The 25,614-nt window shown below is 51.3% G+C and overlaps 1 protein-coding gene across 1 annotated transcript in view; it reads left to right on the top strand.

Moving 5' to 3' along the window:
• LOC133357787 (protein Jade-1-like) overlaps nt 1–25,614 on the top strand; it is a gene marked incomplete at its 5' end in the record, with an annotated part of 90,913 nt that overhangs the window by 26,069 nt on the left and 39,230 nt on the right. Inside the window, 2 exons of the mRNA XM_061575906.1 lie at nt 22,856–22,913; nt 25,404–25,489. Of these exons, the coding sequence (XP_061431890.1) occupies nt 22,856–22,913; nt 25,404–25,489 (144 nt within the window). The remainder of the gene's footprint in view (nt 1–22,855; nt 22,914–25,403; nt 25,490–25,614) is intronic.

Raw genomic sequence — 25,614 nt, 5'->3', positions numbered from 1 at the left:
TAAGCATCGCATTGACTCTTCTCATGCCTGCCAGTTCAAGGCTAATCGCTGTACGTGTTTAGTTTTCATATGCACCGAGATTCAGTCGACTTAACGCCATTTCGGATGGCCATGTTCTTGAAAGTGCCCATCTATAAAAGTGTGTTGACCTTATGGTTGTGTGTGACCAAATCGCCCTGAATGTGCCCGATCTCATCGGTCGGCACAGGTTCAAGTTCAAGTTCATTGATTTGGTGTCGCCCTGTGAGCCATTCGGCTCTTGAATCGGGTGCAACCGCAACAAACAAAAACATGAACAAGAAAACATCTGAGAGTGACTATGTGACTATGTGTAAACAGAAAATCCAAGTAAAGACAGCAAAATGTTGCAGAAAAAGCACCGTACACCAACGCTGTGTGCAAAAATCCCAGTGGGATGCAAGTCAAACAACAACAACAACCACAAGACAACTTAGATTAAGGCCATCAGTCTTACTCCGTACTACAACAAACAAACATGGCCAAACCAAAAAAATTTTCGAAATCACCAAAATAAAGCCATAAAAGCAATGTAACAGTGATCATAGGAACTATGACAGAATTTTCACAATAAACGACGTAAGCAACATGTACCACCAAACCCTGCAGCCATAGCTGGCTGCATGAGTCACTCCACAACAGCAGGAGCATCAGTCGGAGTATCAACATTTTTCAATGCACCTTTAAGATCAGCACACTAAATCAAAACGCAGATCATACTTTGCAGCGGTCATCCGGAGCTAAACATTTCATTTTTTTAGTGGCTACGTGTGGTGCACAATAAGTTCAACGTGCACGTACATACATCTTGGAAGCTAAGCAGAATTGAGCCTGGATAGTGCTCACGGGGGCCTGCGGTGGCTACACGGTTACCGCTAGAGGCCAGTGCAGCAAGATCCATTGTGAAGCTGTACTTTTATGCTCCCGCGTCTTTGCTCACCGCCTTCAGCAACCCGCACTTCTACCGGCGTGGTGGAGTGTGGTCACATAACCCCCACGACCCACACGAGGTGAGGAGGCCCTCAACCAGCAGTGGTTTGGCAAAACAGGGGACTGCCGGACGTTTGTTCTTCTTGGTTCTTTCGGTAAAGTCACGTAGAAGGGAAATAATAAAATAATACAAATAAAACATAATAAAATACAATTCTCACGACGTTTCGGCCACAACGCAAGCAGCCGTCCTCAGGTGAAGAACAGGTCAGCGTCTGTCTTTCCGACAGCCCTGTTCTTCACCTGAGGACGGCTGCTTGCATTGTGGCCGAAACGTCGTGAGAATTGTATTTTATTATTGTTGAATGTTTATTATTTTATTATTTCCCTTCTACGTGACTTTACCGAAAGAACCAAGAAGATGAATCCCTGCAGTCACGAAAGCTTTAAATCGAAATGCCACACGTTTGTTTGTGAATGGGGGTGTCGGTAAATGTTTCGGTGCCTTGTTCAAGATTTGTAATTCCCGGTTTGAGCGAAGACAATTAAGCTGCAAATGCTCGCTCGCACGCACTATGGGTGGCAGCAAATGTTATCGTGAGAGTCTCATCCCCCACTAAGCCCCCTGAGTGAAGATGAATGCAGTTCAAAATAACTCTAAGGCCCAACGCAGGAGGTCCCTGGGGGCTTGATTGACCACGAGGCTGCTCGTGGTCCCCACCCCTAAACCGCATCCACTGCACGAACCACGGCAGTCGATTCTAGATTTGAAGTTTTCGTGACTGCAAGGATCCATGCCCTTTGGTTCTTTGGGTAAAGTTTCTTACGCCCAGCCCCCCTCCTCCTCCGTACTCCCATCACTTGGAGATTGTGCATGTCGAGCTTGCAGCTTTCCACTCCCCTCTCTTCCACCACCATCTCTATCCCTGGCTCCTGGCCCCTCCCTCATCTGTATAACCCCGTGACACAAGCAGCTCTTTTGCCCACTTCAGCAATTGTTTCTTGCTGTGGTTGTCCCACCTGATGACGGACGCTCGTGATTGAATTTATTTTATATTTTATACTCTACGTGACTTTACCGAAACAACCAAAGAGCATGGCAGTCGATGCGGGTGCCTGATGCCTGATGCACAAAAGAAAAATGTAAAACTCTCCATTAGTAGTGGTGTGACTGTGGTCATCCAGAACAGACCTAATGACGGAACGCCCCGATCAACAAATACGGAGGAGGAGGCATCGTGGCTGCTCCACTCGGCTTGGTCCTGACGCGGATATCTGCTGGCTTGACCACCTGCGTGTGAAATTGTCGTTGTCGTCGTCTTTGCAACGACATCAGCAGCCTCACGAAAGAAGAGGAGGATGCGCCTGAAGTGAGATCTCGGCTGCGATCTCTCCAACATCTCGGCTGCGATCGTTTCAAATGCTTCCATTCTTCACTGTTGAAGATGACTCAAGATTTTTGGTTGAATGTTTATTTTACGTATTAATATTATCGGGGACATATTCATAGCTGTCAACCCCTTGTCAGTGCCCTTACCTTATCACAGACAATTCAGACCTCATTGGTCACCCCGTGCCCTGATAAATCTCAACGTTCATCCTACAAAGTCCCATCACAAGGGAGAAACACAAACAAATAGACACATTGAAACGGCTGTACGCCGAATGGGCCTGACAACTCAATTTCCCTGTACAAGAATACGGGGTAAACCGTGCGGGTTGACGGATATCCATGTTTGCCAACAGTTCAATCTCACAGCCCAAACCGTTTTCTTAATGGGAATTGGTTCGGATTGAACTTTAACACCATTTCATGTAAATCACTTCACCCCATCACTTGTGCTGGTCCACGATGCCATTTGGGGTCTCGTTCTCCACGGGGTCATTGTCTCAAAGTATAAATAATACAATTACAGTCCGTTGAAGATGGCGATGAAGATTGATTTGAATGCGTAGTGCTTAATTGTGTAATGTTTTTATTTGACCAGGTAAGGCCCCCACTCAGCTGTTACGTAGCTCTTTGCCATCGCGAATTAGACGGAGTGGCCCATCACGTGGACGTTTATAGCAGCCAAGTGCTCCAAATGCGTGTCTCTGATTGTGTCGGGAAAAACCGGAGGACCCGGAGAAAAATCCACGCATCTATTATATCTATATAAGAAGCGACCTCACCACTGCAAATTATATCTCAACGAAGTGGCTTATCATCACGTGGAGATCTATAGCAGCCAAATACTCTAAACGCGTGATGCTGATTACACTGGTCAACAAAAAAAAAATTTTGGCCTGGACTTTAGACTAATTTCAGGGTGCTGATTCCAAATCTGATCTCAGATTTGCTCTATCACATCTAATTTTTTTGCTATCGGCATACCCCATTTTCATTGATTTTACCCGAAAGTAACTCTGTCACTTATGATTGCAAGTTGTTTCGAGTCAGTGACTGCTTTCGTGTTAAAATATGGTGCTGTATTTTTAGGATAGTGTGTTTATAATATAATTTTATGTAGATTTCCACATTTATTTAATACTTTTCTTCTGCAGTTTTTATTGAAAATGCAATATTTGATATCTCAAAAACCTGATGTGATAGACCGTTGGAATACCTTATGCCAGAAAAAGTGTGTTGACCAGTGTTATGAATGTGGAGGGGGAAAATTAGAAGGACCCGGGGTAAAATCCACACGATCACGGGGAGGACACGCAAACTCCAAATATAGAGCAGCAGCAGCAGGCGTCAAGAGTCGGGATCGAACCCACGACCTCCTGTATGTCAACCCACTGCTGGATGAGTGCTTAGCCATGCCTGAAAGTCGTGGGGGGGGGTCATCTAACCATGGGATGAGCGAATTGATGCGTCCGTTACTGTGCACCGAGAAACTTGCATCCTCTCCGCTCTTTAACGTCCACTTTGCTTGAGCAAAAAACATCGCAAGTTTGCGCAAATGACCCGGGCCGCCTGCAATGGGATCCGAACGTCGTTTGCGAACCGGACCCGGCGGTGTGGTGCGTGTGGTGTGTGTGTGGGGTGGTGTGTGTGTGGTGTGTGTGGTGTGTGTGTGTGGTGTGTGTGGTGTGTGTGTGTGTGGTGTGTGTGTGTGGTGTGCGTGTGTGTGGTGTGTGTGTGTGGTGTGTGTGGTGTGCGTGCATGTGTGTGTGTGGTGCGTGTGTGGTGTGCGTGCATGTGTGGTGTGTGTGGTGTGTGTAGTGTGTGTGTCGTGTGTGTGTGTGGTGCGTGCGTGTGTGTGTGGTGCGTGTGTGGTGTGCGTGCGTATGTGGTGTGCGTTCGTGTTTGGTGTGTGTGTGGTATGTGTGTGTGTGGAGTGTGTGTGTGTGCGTGTGTGTATGGTGCGTGTGTGAAGCGTGTGTGTGTGTGGTGTGTGGTGCATGTGTGGTGCGGGCGTGTGTACGTTTGGTCTTTTTAAAATAAATCTCGGTGTAATCTTAGGAGCGACGCACAGTGAGCACGGTGATCTGACACGGTTGTGTGTGCCCCCCCCCCCTTCCCCCCCCCGTCTATATTTAAAGAGGTGAGTGAAGTACAGTGCTGCTCTGTTTGAATATTCCGCGTCGCTCACTGCCGGTCACGGTGGTGTGCCAAGGTGGCTAGGAGATGTTAACAACCTCGCCTGGTACGCAGGAGGTTGTGGGTTCGATCCTGACCCTGATGAGATGTTAACTACCTCGCCTTGTCTACAGCAGGTCGTGGGTTCGATCCCGACCCTGACACCTGCTGTATATTTGGAGTCTACGTGTCTCTCTCTCTCTCATCATCATCACGGTTGCTAGGAGATGTTAACTACCTCGCCTGGTATACAGGAGGTTGTGGGTTCGTTTCTGACCCTGACGATGCCTGCTGATGCTGTATATTTAGAGTCTGTGTGTCTATCTCTCATCCTCATCACGGTGGCTAGGAGATGTTAACTACCTCGCCTGGTCTACAGGAGGTCGTGGGTTTGATCCCGACCCTGACACCTGCTGTATATTTGGAGACTACGTGTCTCTCTCATCATCATCACGGTGGCTAGGAGATGGTAACTACCTCGCCTGGTCTACAGGAGGTCGTGGGTTCGATCCCGACCCTGACACCTGCTGTATATTTCGAGACTACGTGTCTCATCATCATCACGGTGGCTAGGAGATGTTAACTACCTCGCCTGGTGTACAGGAGGTCGTGGGTTCGATCCCGACCCTGACACCTGCTGTATATTTGGAGACTACGTGTCTCTCTCATCATCATCACTGTGGCTAGGAGATGTTAACTACCTCGCCTGGTGTACAGGAGGTCGTGGGTTCGATCCCGACCCTGACACCTGCTGTATATTTGGAGTCTGCGTGTCTCTCTCCCCGTGGTCGTGTGGATTTTTCTCCAGGGTCCTCTGTGTTTTTTTTCTCTCTCCACATTTAGAAACGTTGCATTTGGAGTATTTGGCTGCTGCTAGAAATTCCCGCATGATCAGCCAACTTGGTCGAGCTATCATTTGTGATAACTGGGCCGCTTCTGATAAAGAGCTGCAATATAGCGGCTCAGTGCGGCTTTAGCCGCTAAAACGATAACCGTTAAAATTTTGATTTAAAGCTTTCGTGACTGCAGGAATCCATACGGCAGATCCACTGCTGGATTATATTTTATCCGCCTGAGGATGACCGCTTGTGTTGCGATCGAAACGTCGTGATTTATTTTATTTTATACCTACGTGACTTTACCGAAAGAACCCAAAAGTTTAGTAACATTTTTTTATTTCACTGCACCTCTTGCGTATTCCCCCCCCCCCCACCTTCCGTGAAATCACCGCCCGGTTTGAGAAGTTAAGACAATTCGTGTTGAAGGCGTTCCCGTGGGATCGTGGCATCTACCTCCCAGGGCTCTTGGCTCCGCTCGCGAGGGGTGACTTTCTTGCCGCTTGGTGTTTTTTCAAATTATTTTTAGTTTTTAGGTGATGGTAAAACCGGATGGGGACAAATTCGGGGGTGGGGGGCGGGTGGTGCCCTCAGACCTCGACGAGGGAATTTAACCGCGGGTGTAGGAGTGGGGTGCGGTAACATCTATCGATCTATCGCTGCTTTCTATCGATCTATCGCAGATTTCTATCGATTTATCGCTTCTTTCCATCGATGGGGTCGGGGAGCCGATGTGATTTTATCTGGGGGGGGGCGGGGGGGGGGGGGGAAGGGGCGGTTATTTTTTTTTTCCTAAAACGAACTTTAAAGTTGAATCCCAATCGTGTTTATGTATGCTTATATTTTTCAATTTGCCGCGCACGCGACAGTTTTGGCCCACACAGCCTCCTGTGTTTCTGTGTAAACGTTAAAAATCCGAGGGCATCCTTTGGTTCTCCATCAGCTCGCCATTCCCCCCCCCCCCCCTTGAGTTGCGGAGAGCAGTAAAAAAAAAAGTCTTTGTTTTTTGGGCCAAACGACTCTTCCGATTTTCAAATTTTGCTTCTTCCATCGGCGAGCAAAGCGGCTCGGAAGCCGTTGCGGCCGAACTAATCCGCGCTCCTCCGCAGCGGATAAGAGGAGGGCAAGTGAAAAATCGACGGATCACAGGATCCCCTAATAGTGCCCAACCCCACCCACCCACCCACCGCTGATACCCGTAAGGTGTAGGGGCGTTGTAGCCCATCAACTGTCGGCCCACTTGAAATGGGTATTTCTATGAAGCGGTTGGTGAAGGCCACTCGGTCTACGGGGAGCGTAGAACGGCGAGACCAAATTTGCTGCGCTTCCACACGTGTAAGCCTTCCGCTGACGGATCCTATGATGAAGCATGTATATATAAACCCCCGTGTGTTTCCCAAGGAAGTGGACCCAAGCCCTCACGCAACCCGATCCCACTGTTTGCGTCCCCGTAATGAGGCCACGTTCACGATGACGGGAGCGGCAGTGGCGGCAGCGGCGGAGGAATCTTGGGCTGTCCTTGGCACGCCCCAACGCCGCCCGCCGCCTCTTGTTGCTTCACGCTTCGTGTGACCTCCCGTCGGCGGAGGCTGATCCAGGACTTGCACGGCAATGTCACGCCATGAAGGATGGAGTCATTAGCCCTTCAACTCGAGGATTGTTCTCACCCCCCCACCCACCCGTACGGATTACGTGAAGTGAGTGTCAACGGCAAATCGCCGTCCCGAGTTCGGAATTCCGGCCCCTGGGTTTCGAAGCACGGCGAGCCGTCGGGGACCGCTCACAGTGGACGTGAGTTTACACAGAGGCCCATAGGCTCGCACAGAGACACACAGACTCGCACAGAGACACACAGACATGCACAGAGATGCATAGACTCACACAGAGACATATAGACTCGTGCAGAGACTCATCGACTCGCACAGAGACCATAGACTCACACAGAGACATATAGACTCGTGCAGAGACCCATAGGCTCGCACAGAGACCATAGACTCACAGAGACCCATAGACTCACACAGAGACCCATAGACTCACACAGAGACCTATAGACTCACTCAGACACCCGTAGACTCACACAGAGACCTATAGACTCACACAGAGACCCATAGACACGTACAGAGACCAATAGACTCATACAGAGACCCATGGACTCACACAGAGACCCATAGACTCGCACAGAAACCCATAGACTTACGCAGAGACCCATAGATTCGCGCAGAGACCCATAGACTCGCACAGAGACCCATAGACTCGCACAGAGACCCATAGACTCGCACAGAGACCCATAGACTCGCACAGAGACCCATAGACTCGCACAGAGACCCATAGATTCGCACAGAGACCCATAGACACGCACAGAGACCCATAGACTCGCACAGAGACCCATAGACACGCACAGAGACCCATAGACACGCACAGAAACCCATAGACTCGCACAGACACCCATAGGCTCGCACAGAGCTCCGCGACAAAAGGGCAGACCTAATGCCAGATGGTGGTGACGACGAGACTGTAAGAGTGTGGTTCTTGGAGGTTGGGTGACCTTGACTTCGATAGCACTGCACTGACATTCACGTAACTTCAACGCACTGTGACGTGTACAGCCCTTGGTCAATCCGCTGCTGGATGAGGGCCACCCCCACACCGCGCAGGTCTTGCGGGTTGCCTGACCATACTTCGCCGCGCTGGTCAGTGCGCGTTGGCGAAAGCCGGGAGCCGAGACGCGGGAGTCTGTAGCACCTGTTATGCATGGCGCTTGTCCATCGAGAGCACTCTCGTCCAGGCTCAAACCCTGCTTGGCTTCTGAGGTCCGACGCGACCAGGGCGCATTCCGGGGTGGTTTAGCCACCGCTGTGTGCGTGACTGTGTGTGTGCGTAACTGTGTGTGTGCGTGACTGTGTGTGTGTGTGACTTTGTGTGTGACTGTGTGTGTGTGTGACTGTGTTTGTGCGTGACTGTGTGTGTGTGTGTTACGGGGAGCGGTGGTGTAGTGGTTAGCGCTACGCTGCGCTACGAACACGGCAACCCGGGTTCGATTCCCGCTCACGGCCAGCACCGGCGACGAATGTCTAAACCGGTCCTGGGCTTCCCCTAGGTCGACTCAGCCTCAAATGAGGACCTGGTGCAGTGTGTAAACATCGCCACTGGGGAGACAAAGGCGGCCGGGCGTGGTGTTGGTCACCCACCCCCTTGTGTGCCATGCCAGCCTTCATAGGTGCTCGCTATTAGCACTTGCCCCTGCAGTCTGTTAAGGCAGCGTGAAAACAGAACGGAGATTTTTCCCCACTTGGTTCGTTTTTTTTTGTCTCGAGATCACCGCACCGGCCTTCGCCACAACGAGTGCCCCATTTGCGGCGAATTGTAATTCGCAAGAAGTAACTGCTGCAATTACTCTTATTTAGAGCCCCTTCGCCAATCCACTGCTGGTTAAACGCCTTCCCCGCGCCATGTCGCACGACGTGGGGGTCGCTTGACCGTACCTCTCCGCGCCCGTCAGGACGGTTTTGGCGAAGAAGGGGGTTGCCCATGGCTGATGATTCAGACCTCGCTCATGAATGGCCGTTGGCAGTGGCCGGGAAGCAAACTCAACCCTCCAGGGTCACGGGCGCGGCGTTGTTGCTCATCGACGTTGCCACGGCGTGCCCACGTCTCGTTTTCCGAACGCCAGGACGTTGCGGCGTTTCTACCACAATCAGAATCAGAAAGGGTTTTATTCGCCATGAAAGTTCGCACAGACAAGGAATTTACTTTGGCAGGAAGGTGCATACATTCAACATATAGGAATCTTAATCTTAAATAAGTGGTGTACAAGTCTAACTGTACTAAAGGTACTAAGTCTAACTAATACTAAGGAGCTAAAGTATGTAAAAATTGAATAAAATAAAATCTAAAATATACAAAAGCGACAGCAATGGACGGCGGGCTGGTAAACGTTGTCCCTCGTGATGCGTCGCAATCCATCGTGCTGCGGGGGGGGGGGGGGCGGGAGATTCGCTCCGTTCTGAGTAAACGCGCACGTTTGGCTGTGACGCGCGGATGATCGGTATCAAAAAGAAACGCAGCAGGGTGCGCCTAACGAGAATCGACAAAAGTGCGCGAAGGAGAAGCGGGGGACTAGACGCACCATCGGGCGGGCCTCCTGCTGGCGGACTGATGCCCGTCTCGCGGGCCAAGGCGCCCCGTGTCACCTTGTAGCCACACAGGGACAGCTGCCACGGGGGGGGGGGGGGGGGGGATGCGAGAGAGGCCCTCACCCCCCCCCCCCCCCCGGCATATAGGGCTTTGTGTCGAGAGAAGATGCAATCCATCGCCGTGATTATAATCGCAATCGGATGCAGGCAGAGGAGCAACACTTTGCATTTGATAACAAGCGCAAATGAGGCACGCCAAAAGATTGACACCGGAGGACATTACTAACTGAACTAGAACTGTTTTTAATTTCGCAGGGAAGGCCCACTTAGCTTTGTAGCTCTTTTTCAGGCTGCCACAAATGATAGCGCAACGAAGTGGCTTATCGTCGTGTGGAGATTCATAGCAGCCGCATACTCTGAACGTGTGACGTTGATTCTAAATGAGGAGGGAAAGACCGGAGGACCTGGAGAAAAATCCACGCGACCACAGGGAGAGAGAGAGACACGCAAACTCCAAATATACAGCAGCAGGCATCGTCGGGTTGGGGATCGGACCCACGACCTCCTGCATACCAGGCGAGGTAGTTGACATCTCCTGGCCACTGTGATCATGATGAGAGAGAGAGACACACAAACTCCAAATATACATACAAAGCTTCCAATCTAGATCTAAATATACAGCAGGCGTCAGGGTCGAACCCACGACCTCCTGTACACCAGGCGAGGTAGTTGACACCTCCTAGTCACCGTGGCGCCCGGTGGGCTCGTGCAGGAACACGTTGCTAGGAGGCGCCTCTCCTGTCGAGACTTTACCACGGTGCCAGCCTCGGGAGCGCGTGGCCCAGGAGGCAACACGTCCGCTGCAGAGATGGAGCGATGAAATCGGCTTGTGTGTGTGCCAGGTGCTGGGTGGAATGTTTCGTTGCTAGACCACGAGAGCAATGGCTACGGCTTGCGGAGGCTTTTATCCAGCAGCGGATTTATAATGTTGTACAACAGTGTACAAAAGTACGTGTTGAACTTTTTTCGCACCGTACGTAACCAACCGTGCTTATCGCAGGTGGCGGGGTAAGGAAACTAAACACAAAAAGCAGTTCTAAAGAAATGTGTTTTCAGTCTCGATGATTATTTGAAAGTGCACGGCTCCAGCGGCTTCCTAATATCAGAAGGAAGAGCGTTCCAGACGGCCGCAAAAGCACATCTGAAAGCGCCGCGCGATGCGGTGACCGCCGTCTTTGTCTGATGGTTAACCAAACGCCGCCGACGCTGCTGCTGCTGCTGCTGCTGCGAGGATAACGACCGGAGTTTGCGTGGAGGTGGTGGTTTATGCTGCTGGACGAGATCATTGACGTGTTGTGGTTCAAGCGGGGCAGCGAATCGAGAAACGCATCCCGCGAGCGTGGGAATCGATTTATATCGATGAGTCTGCGTTGCACTTGCCAGCGTTTAGACATTTAGAATCAGCGTCACGTGTTTCGAGTATTTGGCTGCTGCTATAAATATCCACGTGATGATGATGATGAGCCACTAAGTTGAGCTGTCGTTTGTGATGGTCACGTCGCTTCTGACGAACAGCTACAATAGCTGATCAGTGGGGCCTTTATTTACCAGGTAAAAATAACAAAAATATTTTATTTTTTTATGTCGCAGAACTGTCATGGATGGTGACAGCTTTGGAAGCATATTCTTGGGAAATAATAAAATAATTAAAATAAAGAAATGATTTTTTGTTTTATTTGTATTATTTTATATTAAAGAAAGTTTTTTTTTTAATTTCCCTTCTACGTGACTTTACCGAAAGAACCAAGAATATGAATCCCTGCAGTCACGAAAGCTTTAAATCGAAGCTTGGGGAGCGTTTCTTCCAGCAGTGGATCGCGTTTGAATCTGCGTCGTGCTTATCGCACTGCGTGCTATAAATATCCACGTGGTGATGATGATGATGATGAGGCCACTTCGTTGAGCTGTCGTTTGTGGTAACGTCGCTTCTGACGAACAGCTACAATAGCTGATCAGTGGGGCCTTAGGGGCCGTCCATAAATGACGTCACGCACCTGGGGGGGGGGGGTCAGACATTTGTGACGATGTGTGACAAGGGGGGGGGGGTTTGAGAAATGTGACATCACATCAAAATGCGCAGCTTTAAATAAATATAGACAACACGTTCTACTTAATGAAATCGACTTTTTATAAATGTTTTCTCCTACAACATCAGAGTGCAGCGCCACATTAAATACGCACTACAATGACAATAGTTTAAAGCGATTTGAAGCATGTTTTTGGGGGGTGGGAGGCAGAGCTTTGTGACGTCATATTTGAGGGGGGGGGTCTGACTTTTTGTGATGCCGTGTGACGAAGGGGGGGGGGGGGGTCAAAAATCGTTCAAAATCGCATGACGTCATTTATGGACGGCCCCTTACCTGCTAAGTTTAGTTTTACCCCAGGAGTTCCACACCTCCCTGTTTAAGAGACACTAAAAGGTCCTCCTCCTCTGCCTGGTTCTCCAAACCCCTCTACGATACCAAGGATCACCTTCATTTATGTTCGTCAAATATCGCGCACCTTCCGAACCGCATTGTTGTTATTATTGCTGCTGCTGCTACTTTTCCCGGCCGTCTGTAAGTCCAAACCGAGGGGTGTTTGGTGAGAGAGCCGGCACGTGTGTTCGTGTCAAGGCCGCCGTGCTTTTTTGTTTCCTTTCCCCGAGCCAAGCGTTATTGAATCTCGCGATCGTTACCCCATTATCTTATCCCGCCGATGTTTACCTGTTTTTTTACCTGCCCGTGTGCGTGTTGCCCCCATCCCCCGCCGCCCGTGGGTGCAATTAACCAACGGCGGAGGAGGTTTTGAGGAAGGCTGCGTTGCGTAGTAGTCCCCGTCCGCTGGGGCCAGAGCGCACTGTGCCCCGCAGTGCGCGAGTCTTGGACGTGTTCATCACGACGGGCCGCTTGGGTGAGAGACCGTCCATCGTGGAGGGGGCTGCTCTTCGGCTGTAGTACCGTATGGTATAGTACCGCATATCATGGTATCGTACGGTACTACGTCGTACGGATCCACGTCGTGTGGGTGGGTGTGGTGGGGGATCTCGAAGGTAGTTCTGTGACGTCCGCTTCAGTGGGCTGCTCTCGGTTTGAAGCCGCGGCGCCGATGCAGCATCACATTCGGCGGTAGAATTGGGGCATTTGTTTACGAAAGAATGGTCAAAGTTATTCTTAGTTTAGGGTGCCGAAATATAATTGTATGCGATGTGATACCAAATGTCACCACGTGACGGACGTTTATTGTGATGATCAGTTTCCCGTAAATTTGTGGTGCCATTTCACATTCTTGTCTAGTTTTTTGGGGGATATTCTGGACTTCTGGTATGAAAAAAGAATGCAAAGGTCATTAAGTGCAGTTTACGTGCCATAAGTCTTCTAATCATGACAATGCCGTGCGTCTATAACCCTGACAATGCTGCCCATTTGCAGGCATTACTAAATGTAGTCGGGCAAATGACAAACTCTATGAAAATAACAATAATTTACAGTTCTTTTTTGTCTTTCTAAAAGACCTTTAAAGTTGAACTCCGCCTTTCACGCAGAGGTCACAAAGGTCCCAACGCCGCCGTTTGCTCCACAGGAAATTTCGACTTGAGGACATTTCTTTAATGCGTAACGAGTGTAACGAGTAAATAATGTTATTGCGCAGACAACTTAATTCGCCAATGAAGTAAATCTGTCAAAGTAAAAATGAGCAACGACAACCGCGGCGCTACAAATATTTTTTACGATGCGCGGCACAGTGATTGTGGATGTCGTATTTCACGACGACGTAGTATCGTACGCTGTAGTACCGTACGCTGTACCCCAGGACTTAGTACTCTACGATGTATTACCGTACAATGTAGTACGCGCGACGTAGTACATAGATTGCCGTACGGTATATTATTGCACGACGTAGTACACCTGCATGACGTAGCATCGCACGACGTAGTACACCGCATGACGTAGTACATACAGTACCGTACAGTATCGTACCGTACCACCGCCGTGTCACCACGACCCGAGTTAGCTGCTCGCTCGAGGAGTCACCGTGGCCGGCGACAGAAATGATGGAACGGATGAGGAAACGCAAGTCCTGTGTCTTCCACCCCGCACAGGCACGCGGTCTTCTTGTACGCCGGCCAAATGGGGGCCTCCTGGACGAATGTTTCGTCGCAGCGTTCGTTTGGCTCAAGCAAGCGACAGCCTGCGCTGGATTTTGACCCTCTGAGTGTCATCAGCAGGGAGGGGGTCACGCCTGTTAAACAAATATCAGATGTTAGAAGCGTGGGTGGGTGGGGGGCACTGCCCTTTTCATCCCACGCTGTGTCCGTCAGCACAAAGACAATAAGTAATAGTTAAAAACAACTTTAAAAAAAACACGCTTTAATGAAATGTACTAGTAATGGAAGAACTCCACGACTCCATGAAGTGGCCCCGAAGCTTGCCACAACGTAAGGGACCTGTGGGCAATTACAGCCAACAGTCAGTTGACCGTGGACAATTAGACCCAAGCCGAAACATAACATATACAAAATGATGTTTATAAATATTTTATTTTTATTTTTAATGATAGAATATAGTATTGTCATCAGTATGACATAAGTATACCAAGTCTGCAGTCGATACTACATTGGGAAGTGGGTTAAAATAGTAGTTACAAGATTTGAGGATACGACAACAACAGACAGAGTGAGTTAATACAAAGCAGTGTCGTCACAATAAAAACTGTCACGTGTACGGCGCTTGCTCAATCCACTGCTGGATGAGAGCCCTCTCACCGCGCCAGCTTGCCGAATGCACGTAGCGTAGGCCCGGGTGCATAGAAGTACCGTACCACAATGGATTTGTGCTGTACAAGCCCTCTGCTGCACACCATGTCACCCCCACGAGTCTTGTGGCAATCTGTGCGCGTGTGTGCAGCGCGCCGCGCTACGAAACCGGCGATCCGAGTTCAATTCCCGCTCACGGCCAGCACCAGTGACGGTTATCCGAACCGGTTCTGGGCCTCCCCTAGGTACACTGAGCCTCAAATGTAGTACATGGTGTGTCGTGTAAACATCACCACTAGAAGACAAAGGCGGTCGGGCGTGGTGCTGGTCCACATTGTGTGCCATGCCGTCCTTCAGAGGTGCTCGCTAACAGCACTTGCCCCAAACGGTATGTTGAGGCTACACGGGGGATCTTTGTCAGATTCTGAGATCGCAGGCGGCGGTGGGGGCCACTTCCAGTGACCGGCAAAGCCAAACAAAAACCATGCTCCGTGAAGACTCGATCTGCCATTGCGTGGAGCGGCCGTGAGCGTTGTGGATGTTTCGCGTTGCGTAAGAAGTGGCCACTCAAGATTCAACGACGCCGTGGCCGGCAGTTTTGGTTTGTGGGGCATCTGGGGGGGTAGCCGTCCAGTCGCAGGGGCTGGCGCTTTCGTCAGCACTTGTCGGAGGGATTTTATTAGTCGCTCCGTTTGCTCTCTCGTCTTTCAGTTCTTTTCAGTTTTTTTCAGTTTAATGTGTGAGGTAATAACCCTGTGAGCCATGCGGCTCTTGACGCGGGCGCAACCGCAACAAACAAAAACGTGAACAAGAAACATCTCAAAGTGACTACACGCAACAGAAAAATCCAGGAAAAACAGCAAAGTATTTCCAGAAAGAACCATCGCGATTCAACGCTGGGAGCAAGAATCCCGGGGGGATGCCAAACGCCTCGACTTGGTTGGGACATTCCAATTATTTTTCGTAATTTTTGGGCCCCATCACAATCAGAATCTTTATTTAGACTGCAGGAGGAGGAATCCGATGAGCTCTGCAGCTCTTCTTAGCACAGATGTCCAGCCAATGCGGCGTAGTGGGCGGGGCTACATGGTCGGTGGGAGGGGCTACCTGGTCGGTGGGAGGGGCTACCTGGTCAGTGGGCGGAGCTACCTGGTCAGTGGGCGGGGCTACCTGGTCAGTGGGAGGGGCTACCTGGTCAGTGGGAGGGACTACCTGGTTAGTGGGCGGGGCTACCTGTTTAGTGGGCGGGGCTACCTGGTTAGTGGGCGGGGCTACCTGGTTAGTGGGCGGGGCTACCTGATCAGTGGGCGGAGTTACCTGGTCAATGGGAGGGGCTACCTGGTCAATGGGAGGGGCTACCTGGTCAGTGGGAGGGGCTACCTGGTTTGTGGGCGGGGCTACCTGGTCAGTGGGCGGGGCTACCTGGTTAGTGGGCGGGGCTACCTGGTCAGTGGGCGGGGCTACCTGGTCAGTGGGCGGGGCTACCTGGTTGGTGGGCGGAGCTGATGGAGGGAGGAGCGTCAGCAAGGTGGTGGTGGTGGTGACTTGACATTCGGTCATCGGCAGAGGAGGATTGGAAAGTGAAGAGCCTGTGGACTTGAATGAGGGGATTACAACGGCAGTGCAGAGAGGCAAAGGGAGGCAGTTCCAGGCTGCATGGGCAGCATTAGCTTCCAGCAAAATACAGGATCGAATTTAAAGTGATTGTCTTGGCCTTTAAGGCCCCTCGAAAGGGTTTAGGTAGCTCGTTTGTATCTCGGAGATCAGCTGAAACCGTATGGAACTGAAACTATTTTTTATTTCTAATCTCGATTTGAAGCTTTCGTGACTGCAGGGATCCATCCTCTTTGGTTCTTTCAGTAAAGTCACGTGGGTAGAGAAATGAGTTAAGTCACGACGTTTCGGGCACAACACAAGCGTCCATCACCACGCTCTCCCACCTGATGATGGACGCTCGTGTTGCGCCCGAAACGTCGTGATTTATTATTATTTTATACTCTACGTGACTTTACCGAAAGAACCTGTCTTTGAGTTGTGCGCCTTTTGGCGTCATCTGGTCCAACACCATGTGAGACTAGGCTCTAAGGTAAGCTGTTTCGGGTGTGGACCAATCAATTTCAAGGACAGCGCATACATTATCAGAGTTGTGTTTTTTTGCATTCCGACTGCAGGTATTGTGGTCAATGCAAACATGACTCCTTGTAAAAAAAGATGTCAGTTTTGTTGCCAGATAAAAGGGTAAAAAAACAATTATCAACCAAACAGTATTTTATTTTTATTCTACCAGTTAAGGCCCACTGAGCGATGTAGTTCTTTTTTTAATTAAAGCGACCTGGCTGTCAAAAATGACAGCTCAACGAAGTGGCTTATCACGAGGACACACACAGAAGGCAAATATTCGAATCACACGTTTGTAAATGTGGAGGGGAAAACCGAAGGACCCGGAGAAAAATCCACGACCACGGGGAGAGAGATCCTGACAGGCTTTAAGAGTCGGGATTGAACCCACGTCCTCCTGTATACGAGGGGAGGTAGTTAACATCTGCTGGCCACCGTGATGATGATGAGAGATGCTGCAAAATCCAAATATACAGCAGGCGTCAGGGGTGGGATCTAACCATCGACTTGCTGTATACCGGGCGAAGTAGTTAACATCTCCTAGCCACCGTCATGATGATGAGAGATGCTGCAAAATCCAAATACACAGCAGGTGTCAGGGTCAGGATGATGAGAGAGAGAGCGACACACAGACTCCGCTGTTTACTCCTCGTTCACAGCCCTATGTGAGTGGTGGACGCCGCGTGGTGGTGGGGGTGAGTCCACCCATGGAACAACCGCTGTAGACTTCTCCGCTAAGTGGTTATTCGTTTATCAACCCCTCGGTGAGAGGTGATGATCGGCTGGGTCACCTCCAGTTATGGCGTTGCATATTGCGTCCTTGAGTTGTGAAGCTGCCCGTTCTTCTTCTGAGCCGCTTGTGATGGGATGCTCGCCGTTTTACGAGATCCACTGAGTATTGATTGACAGGTTGTTTTTATTTTGTTTGCACATTTATTGGCGCAAGGTATTGGGGGAGACGGGGGGTTTAGTGCGCTCCTTGCCGTACCGTCGAACGTTACCGACCGCGATAACCATTCATGTCAGCATACCATACACGAGGCCTTCATATCTCATCACTTCGTATCTAACCCCCGCGCGTGTTTCTGAACGTGCACTAGTACTGGTAGGGACCTCCTGGTTACACCAGCCCACAGGGGATTATTGTGTCCGTCGTGCAGGGAGGGGCTGGGTGGGGAGGGAGGGGCTGGGTGGGGAGGGTGGGGCTGGGTGGGGAGGGTGGGGAGGGGCTGGTCACCCCTTGGTGCCATAAAACTCAACGTTTAACCTACTCACGCCGGCTTGTGCCCGCCCTCACAGTCGCCCATATTTGCGGGATACACCACGCCGCCGTTGACCCTGGCCATTGACCGAGCAACCCAACGTTCGTACCAGCTCCCTCCGCAGGAATTGGTGGAGACTTGGGTGCCGCCCTCTGCGTGCGGGAGTTCTCTCTGTGCACGTGGGGGGGGGGGGGGGGTTCACACGCTTCCCGCCGTAGCCGTGTGACCTTGGTGTTGGCCAAACGATCCCCTGTGGTGCTGAGACGTGCCCTCAACTTACTGCCAAACTGTGGCAGCATCCTCCTGACTCGAGATTTAGAGACTGGGTCGTGAAGCTTTCCTGGGGACAGCAAGTCCGCCGGTTAACGTTTTGGTTTTTTTTTAATCCGACAACTACCATAAAATAACCGTCAATCGAATTCACTTATAAGTTGTAAATAATAAGTTAAAACAAATGTCACCTGGTCAGCAAGAGAGCTGTTTCTCCACTGCCCAAAGACAGAAAACATAGAATATTATACAAAGCCAGTTGAGGTCTAAACCGCTCGGCGATGTTCGTCACCGATTGGCCGAGGGGCGCGGCGCAGCCCCCCACTCACGAGCGCTCGGATTGGCCAAAATCGGTGCACCCCACGTGCGCATGTGACGTAAAAACGTGACCGTGACATCGAAACGTCAACGTCACTCGAAACCGTGGGGGTGCTCTCTGGGAGGCGAAACGTACACCCATAACCACGCTACACCCATAACCACTCTACACCCATAACCACTCTACACCCATCACCACTCTACATCCATAACCACTCTACACCCATAACCACTCTACACCCATAACCACTCTACACCCATAACCACTCTACACCCATTACCACTCTACACCCATCACCACGCTACACCCATAACCACTCTACACCCATAACCACTCTACACCCATAACCACTCTACACCCATTACCACTCTACACCCATCACCACGCTACACCCATAACCACTCTACACCCATAACCACTCTACACCCATTACCACTCTACACCCATTACCACTCTACACCCATAACCACTCTACACCCATTACCACTCTACACCCATCACCACGCTACACCCATAACCACTCTACACCCATCACCACGCTGCACCCATCACCACTCTACACCCATCACCACGCTACACCCATAACCACTCTACACCCATCACCACCCTACACCCATAACCACTCTACACCCATCACCACTCTACACCCATCACCACCCTACACCCATAACCACTCTACACCCATAACCACTCTACACCCATCACCACGCTGCACCCATCACCACTCTACACCCATCACCACGCTACACCCATAACCACTCTACACCCATCACCACGCTGCACCCATCACCACTCTACACCCATCACCACGCTACACCCATAACCACTCTACACCCATCACCACCCTACACCCATAACCACTCTACACCCATCACCACTCTACACCCATTACCACTCTACACCCATAACCACTCTACACCCATAACCACCCTACACCCATAACCACTCTACACCCATCACCACGCTACACCCATAACCACGCTACACCCATCACCATTCTACACCCATAACCACTCTACACCCATAACCACGCTACACCCATCACCACTCTACACCCATAACCACTCTACACCCATAACCACTCTACACCCATCACCACTCTACACCCATAACCACTCTACACCCATCACCACTCTACACCCATAACCACTCTACACCCATAACCACTCTACACCCATCACCACTCTACACCCATCACCACTCTACACCCATTACCACTCTACACCCATCACCACTCTACACCCATCACCACTCTACACCCATCACCACTCTACACCCATAACCACTCTACACCCATCACCACTCTACACCCATTACCACTCTACACCCATAACCACTCTACACCCATAACCACCCTACACCCATAACCACTCTACACCCATCACCACTCTTCACCCATCACCACCCTACACCCATAACAACTCTACACCCATCACCACTCTTCACCCATAACCACTCTACACCCATTACCACTCTACACCCATAACCACGCTACACCCATAATCACTCTACACCCATCACCACGCTACACCCATAACCACTCTACACTCATCACCACTCTACACCCATAACCACCCTACACCCATAACCACGCTACACCCATCACCACTCTACACCCATCACCACCCTGCGGCACATCCACAACCGTCGGTCTTCTTGCCACGCCGAAGGCTTCTCGTGAGACACGGGCATCATCCCCACGGAGAACATTTCCATGACTCCCGCGCGATCGTGCTGACGCCGCTCACGACAATTGATGCCAACGCGAGGGAAGCTGCGATGGATCTGACGAACTGAGATTCGATTCCCCGGTCGCGCGCACACGCACGCACCTACGTGCGTGCGTGTGCATGCGTGTGTGTCTCTGTGTCTGTCGCAGGAGACGTGAATGTTTGCAAGTTGAAATGATTCCGCACCGTACGGAACCAGCCGTGCTCACCGGAGGTGTGGGGTGGGCAGGGATGGACAGCAAACTAACGACAAAGAGCAGTTCTAAAGAAATGGGTTTTCAATTTAGTATGGTGTAGTGTACAGCGTATTGTATAGCGTATTGTATAGCGTGTGTAGTGTAGGGTATAGTAGTGTATAATGTAGTGTGTGTAGTGTATAGTAGTGTATAGTGTAGTATATAGCGTAGTATGTGTAGTGTACAGTAGTGTAATGTGTAGTGTAGTGTGTGTATAGTAGTGTATAGTATTGTATAGTGTAGTCTATAGCGTAGTGTGTGTAGTGTAACGTATAGTAGTGTCGTGTATGGTAGTGTATAGTGTAGTGTATAGTGTAGTGTATAGTAGTACTAGCTGTACTACCCGGCTTCGCCCGGGACTTGTATCCACCACGGCCGGCCGCCTTTGTCTCCCCAGTGGCGATGTTAATACGCCATACCAGTTACTCGTTTGAGGCTGAGTCGACCTATGGGAGGTTCAAATAATCTTGATCGGTGGTGGCCATGAGCGGGAATCTAACTCGGTTCGCCGGGTTGGTAGCGCAGCGTAGCGTTAACCACTACACCCACCGCTCCTCACACACACAGACGCACAGACACACACACAGACACACGCAGAAACACACAGACAGACACAGACAGACACACAGACAGCACGCTAACCACTACACTACCGCTCCCCACACACCACACACGCACACACACAGACACACACACAGAACACACAGACAGACACACACACACAGACACACAGACAGCACGCTAACCACTACACTACCGCTCCCCACACACCACACACGCACACACACAGACACACACACAGACACACACACACACAGACACACACACACAGACACACAAACACAGACACACACACACAGACACACACAGGCAGCACGCTAAGCACTACACTACCGTTCCTCCTACACACCACACACGCACACACACAGACACACACACAGACACACACACACAGACACACACACAGACACACATAGACACAGGCAGCACGCTAAGCACTACACTACCGTTCCCCCTACACAACACACGCGCGCGCGTCCATAGGTACACATACACGCGCTTGCTGCAGAATACACACACATACATACACGCACATACACACAAACACATACACACACATGCATACACACAGACATACACATACATACAAACACACACATACATACATAGACACATACACAATACACACACACATACATACAGACACACACATACATACACACAAACACATACAGACACATACATACACACATACATACAGACACACAGACATACACATAAACACATACACACATAGTCATGACCCGGCTTTGCCCGGGACTTGTATCCACCACGCCCGGCCGCCTTTGTCTCCCCAGTGGCGATGTTAATACGCCACACCAGTTACTCGTTTTGAGGCTGAGTCCCTCCCTCGCCACTCTGCCTCCCTCGCCACTCTGTAGAGGACGTAAAATTTGTATGAATTTACCTCAGAGTGGCGTGTTGGGTGTCGAGGCCTAGCACCGTGCAGAGCCTCCCGCCTTGCCTGATTTTCCCACCCGGCGAACGCTGGGTACGGGTGCCGGTCCCCCCCCCCCCCGCCGCGCTATTAAAAATGGCGTCCACCCCGCGGAGAAAAGTTGCTACTCGTTGCCAGGGGCAACCGCCGTCCAATGAAAGTGCGTATGGGCCGAAATACACACACACACACACAGACACACAGACATGAACGATTTTATATATATAGATAGTAGTGTATGGTGACGTATATAGCGTAGTGTGTGTAGTGTAGAGTAATGTAGTGTGTAGTGTAGTGTGTAGTGTATAGTAGTGTATAGTGTAGTGTATAGTAGTGTATAGTGTAGTTTTTTTATATAGTAGTGTATAGTGTAGTATATAGCGTAGTGTAGAGTAGTATAGTGTAGTATGTACGTTCAACTTCCTTCGCACCGTCTCTAGCCAACCGTGCTGATGGGACAACACACTGGACACCAGACCAGTGATGAGTGATATCTGCCGGTTCTGGGGCCCCGCGAAGTTGAACATACAGACACCAGCGTGCGCTGACTGACCAGCTTAGTGAAGTATGGTCACACAACCCCCTTTACCGATACGGCATGGAGAGGCTTTTGCCCAGCAGTATACACAGAGGCAAAGAACCCCTCTAACGTGTTAACAGACTGCTGGGGCAAGTGCTGTTAGCGAGCAGCACCTATGAAGGCCGGCACGGCACACCAGGGGGTGGGTGAGCAGCACCACGCCCGGCCGCCTTTGTCTCCCCAGTGGCGATGTTTACTACACACCGCACCAGGTACTCATCTGAGGCTGAGTCGACCTAGCGGAGGCCCAGGACCGGTTCGGATAATCGCCACCCGTGTCGGCCGTGAGCGGGAGTCAAAATGGGGTCGCCGGGTTCGTAGCGCAGCGCGTTAACCGCTACGCGACCGTCACCCCACTCAACCCTGTCCACACACACGCAGCGTACTTGTGTGCACCGGCCCTGGCGCGGTCGCGATGATCAATGTCACCGGTGACGCCGAGCGGCGACTTGTGGGACACTTCTGCGCACTTTGGTTTTGCCTAACAACCTCTTGTGTGTGTGTGCGTGTGTGTGCGTGTGTGCGTGTATGTGCGTGCGTGCGTGCGTTTGTCTGCGATGCGCAGACCAGGATGAAGAGGGGCAGCTACTCGAGCTGTAGCGAAGACTCCGACTACAAACCCGGTAAAAAGAAACGCACACGAAGATCAACATGCCCCTGATAGACCTTCTCATACCGACTGTCGGGACAAGTGCCGTTAGCAAGCACCTGTCCAGGCCGACGTGGCACACGAGGGGCGGCCCACCGCCACGCTCGGCCACCTTTGTCTCCCTAGCACCGATGTTTATGAGACCGCACCGGGGTGTTCATGAGGCCGAGTTGAACACCGGGAGAGGCCCGGGACCGGTTCAGTTTTCGTCACCGATGTTGGGAATCTAACTCGGGTCGCCGGGTTCGTGACGCAGTGCGGCAACAGCTTCCCTCCCCCCCCCATCTACCCCATCCCCAGTGTCATGCCCGGCACATGTATGTGCAGACACACGTATGTGCAGACACACGTATGTGCAGACACACGTATGTGCAGACACACGTATGTGCAGACACGTGTATGTGCAGACACATGTATGTGCAGACACGTGTATGTGCAGACACGTGTATGTGCAGACACGTGTATGTGCAGACACATGTATGTGCAGACACACAACAAGCCATGCAAGACGCAGGCCCCCCATTTAACCTTGGCCCTGGGTAGCGATTGAACGGGCGAGTGACCGGCACGTGATGAAGTGCATAGAAACTAAAACGAAACTATTTTTTTTACTTTGGTAAAGTCACGTGGTTAGAAATCAAATAAAACAAATCACGGCGTTTCGATCGCAACACAAGCGGTCGTCATCAGGCCTCATCAGGCCTCTTTGAAACGTCGTGATTTGTTTGATTTTATTTTATTTCTACCCACGTGACTTTACCGAAAGAACCAAAGAGTCTGGATTCCTGCAGTCACGAAAGCTTCAAATCGAGACTGTTTTGTTATTTTGCCAGGCAAGGTCCACCGAACTTTGCAGCTTTATTTTAGAAGCGGACCTGGTCACAAGTGATAGCTCCACGGGTGGCGGCTGATCATCATCATCACGTGGACATTTCTAGCAGCCGAATGCTCTGAACGCGCGGCGACGTTGATTCTAAACGTGGAGGGAAAAACCGGAGGGTCCGGAGAAAAATCCACGCGACCACGGGGAGAGAGAGAGACACGCAAACTACAAATATACAGCAGGCGTCAGGGTCGGGATCGAACCCACGACCTCCTGTGTACCACGCGAGGTGGTTAGCATCTCGCCCACCGTGGCGAGATGCTGTACTGCACCGCGCTCCGACGTCCATGCTCCCCACCTTCGCCAACCCGCGCCGACCAACGCGTGCGGAGGATGCTCAAATGTAACTTGCCCCGACCCGCATGCTTGCCGCTGGGGGGGGGGGGGGGGGGGGGGGGAGGCCCTCTCCCCCGCGAGTGAATCGGCACGTGAGGCCGCACGCGCGCGTGTCGCAAGGGTGGCTGTCCAGTGCCGATGAAAGTCACGGATTCACCACACCGGCGTTGCTCACTTCAGGCCGAGGTTCGCCCTGGGGACGCGGAAACCCTTCATTGATTGCAGCACGTCGGAGGCCCTGGCCGCCAATGTTATCGTGATTCACGTATCGATTATTTCGAGGTCACGGTTTGCTGCGTGAGTGCAATGCCGTGCGCGCTTGTGTGTGTGTGTGTCTGTGTGATTGTGTGTGTGTGGTGCGTGTGTTGTGTGTGTCTGTGTGATTGTGTGTGTGTGGTGCGTGTGTTGTGTGTGTGTCTGTGTGTGTGTCTGTGTGTGTGTGTCTGTGTAACTGTGTGTGTGGTGTGTGTGTTGTGTGTGTGTGTGTCTGTGTGTGTGTCTGTGTGTGTCGTGGGGAGCGATAGTGTAGTGGTTAGCACGTTACGCTACGAACCCGGCGACCCGAGTTCGATTCCTGCTCACGGCCGACACCGTTGGCAAATATCTGAACCGGTCCTGGGCATCATTTAGGTTGATTTAGCCTTAAATGAGTACCCGGTGTGGTGTGTAAACATCGCCACTGGGGAGACAAATATGGTTGGGCGTGGTGCTGGCCACCCATCCACTCTCGTGCCGTTACGGCCTTTATAGGTGCTCGCTAACAGCACTTGCCCCTACAGTCTGTTCAGGCTATATTGGGGATCTTTGTCTTTGTTGTTTTGTCGTACGCAATCCACCGCCCGACGGCCTCATGAACACAGTTGTGACGTGAACACGCGCGCCGATTTATTATGATTGCTTGAGTACCACCACCGCCGTGCGGGAGGAGCGATCCAAATGCGCTCAACGATCCAGGTACCGACGTTTCGCCGGTAAGTTACAATCGTCGGCATCATCATCATCATTGGGAATTTGCCTGATGATGCAACCAGCACGTCCGGCGCGTGTGGATCGTCCTTTCAATGCAGCGGTGTGCGCGGGGCCCACACATACATCGGCGCGTTCATTTACCGGACAATTTCATTTGTTTTCCCCGTGTCCGGTGGAAGTAGGGCGTCCGACACACACACACACACGTGCATGCACAACAGCGTCGATCCGTCATTGATTCGTTTCCCCCTTTGTGCGCCGCTGCCCGTTTGGCAGGAGGGAAGAGGCAGTGGCGGAAGATCGGCAGACCCGGACGTCCGAGTCTGCCGACCGTGACCAAGCCACATGGCCAGCCAGATGAGGTGAGTGAACCTGGTTCAACCCCCGGCCCCTGAAGCCTTTTGCTACCTCCTCTGCCTCGGTCTGCCACCCGGCGCTTGAGGCCCTCTGCTGCTCAACAGACTGGCAGCGACCCTCTGGATCTCAT

Source organism: Lethenteron reissneri, chromosome 59, assembly GCF_015708825.2.
Source record: "Lethenteron reissneri isolate LAM-NWPU_2019-01 chromosome 59, ASM1570882v1, whole genome shotgun sequence".
Taxonomy (NCBI): domain Eukaryota; kingdom Metazoa; phylum Chordata; class Hyperoartia; order Petromyzontiformes; family Petromyzontidae; genus Lethenteron; species Lethenteron reissneri.
Note: the sequence above shows the minus strand (reverse complement) of the source record. Positions and strands in the feature narration are given on the sequence as shown.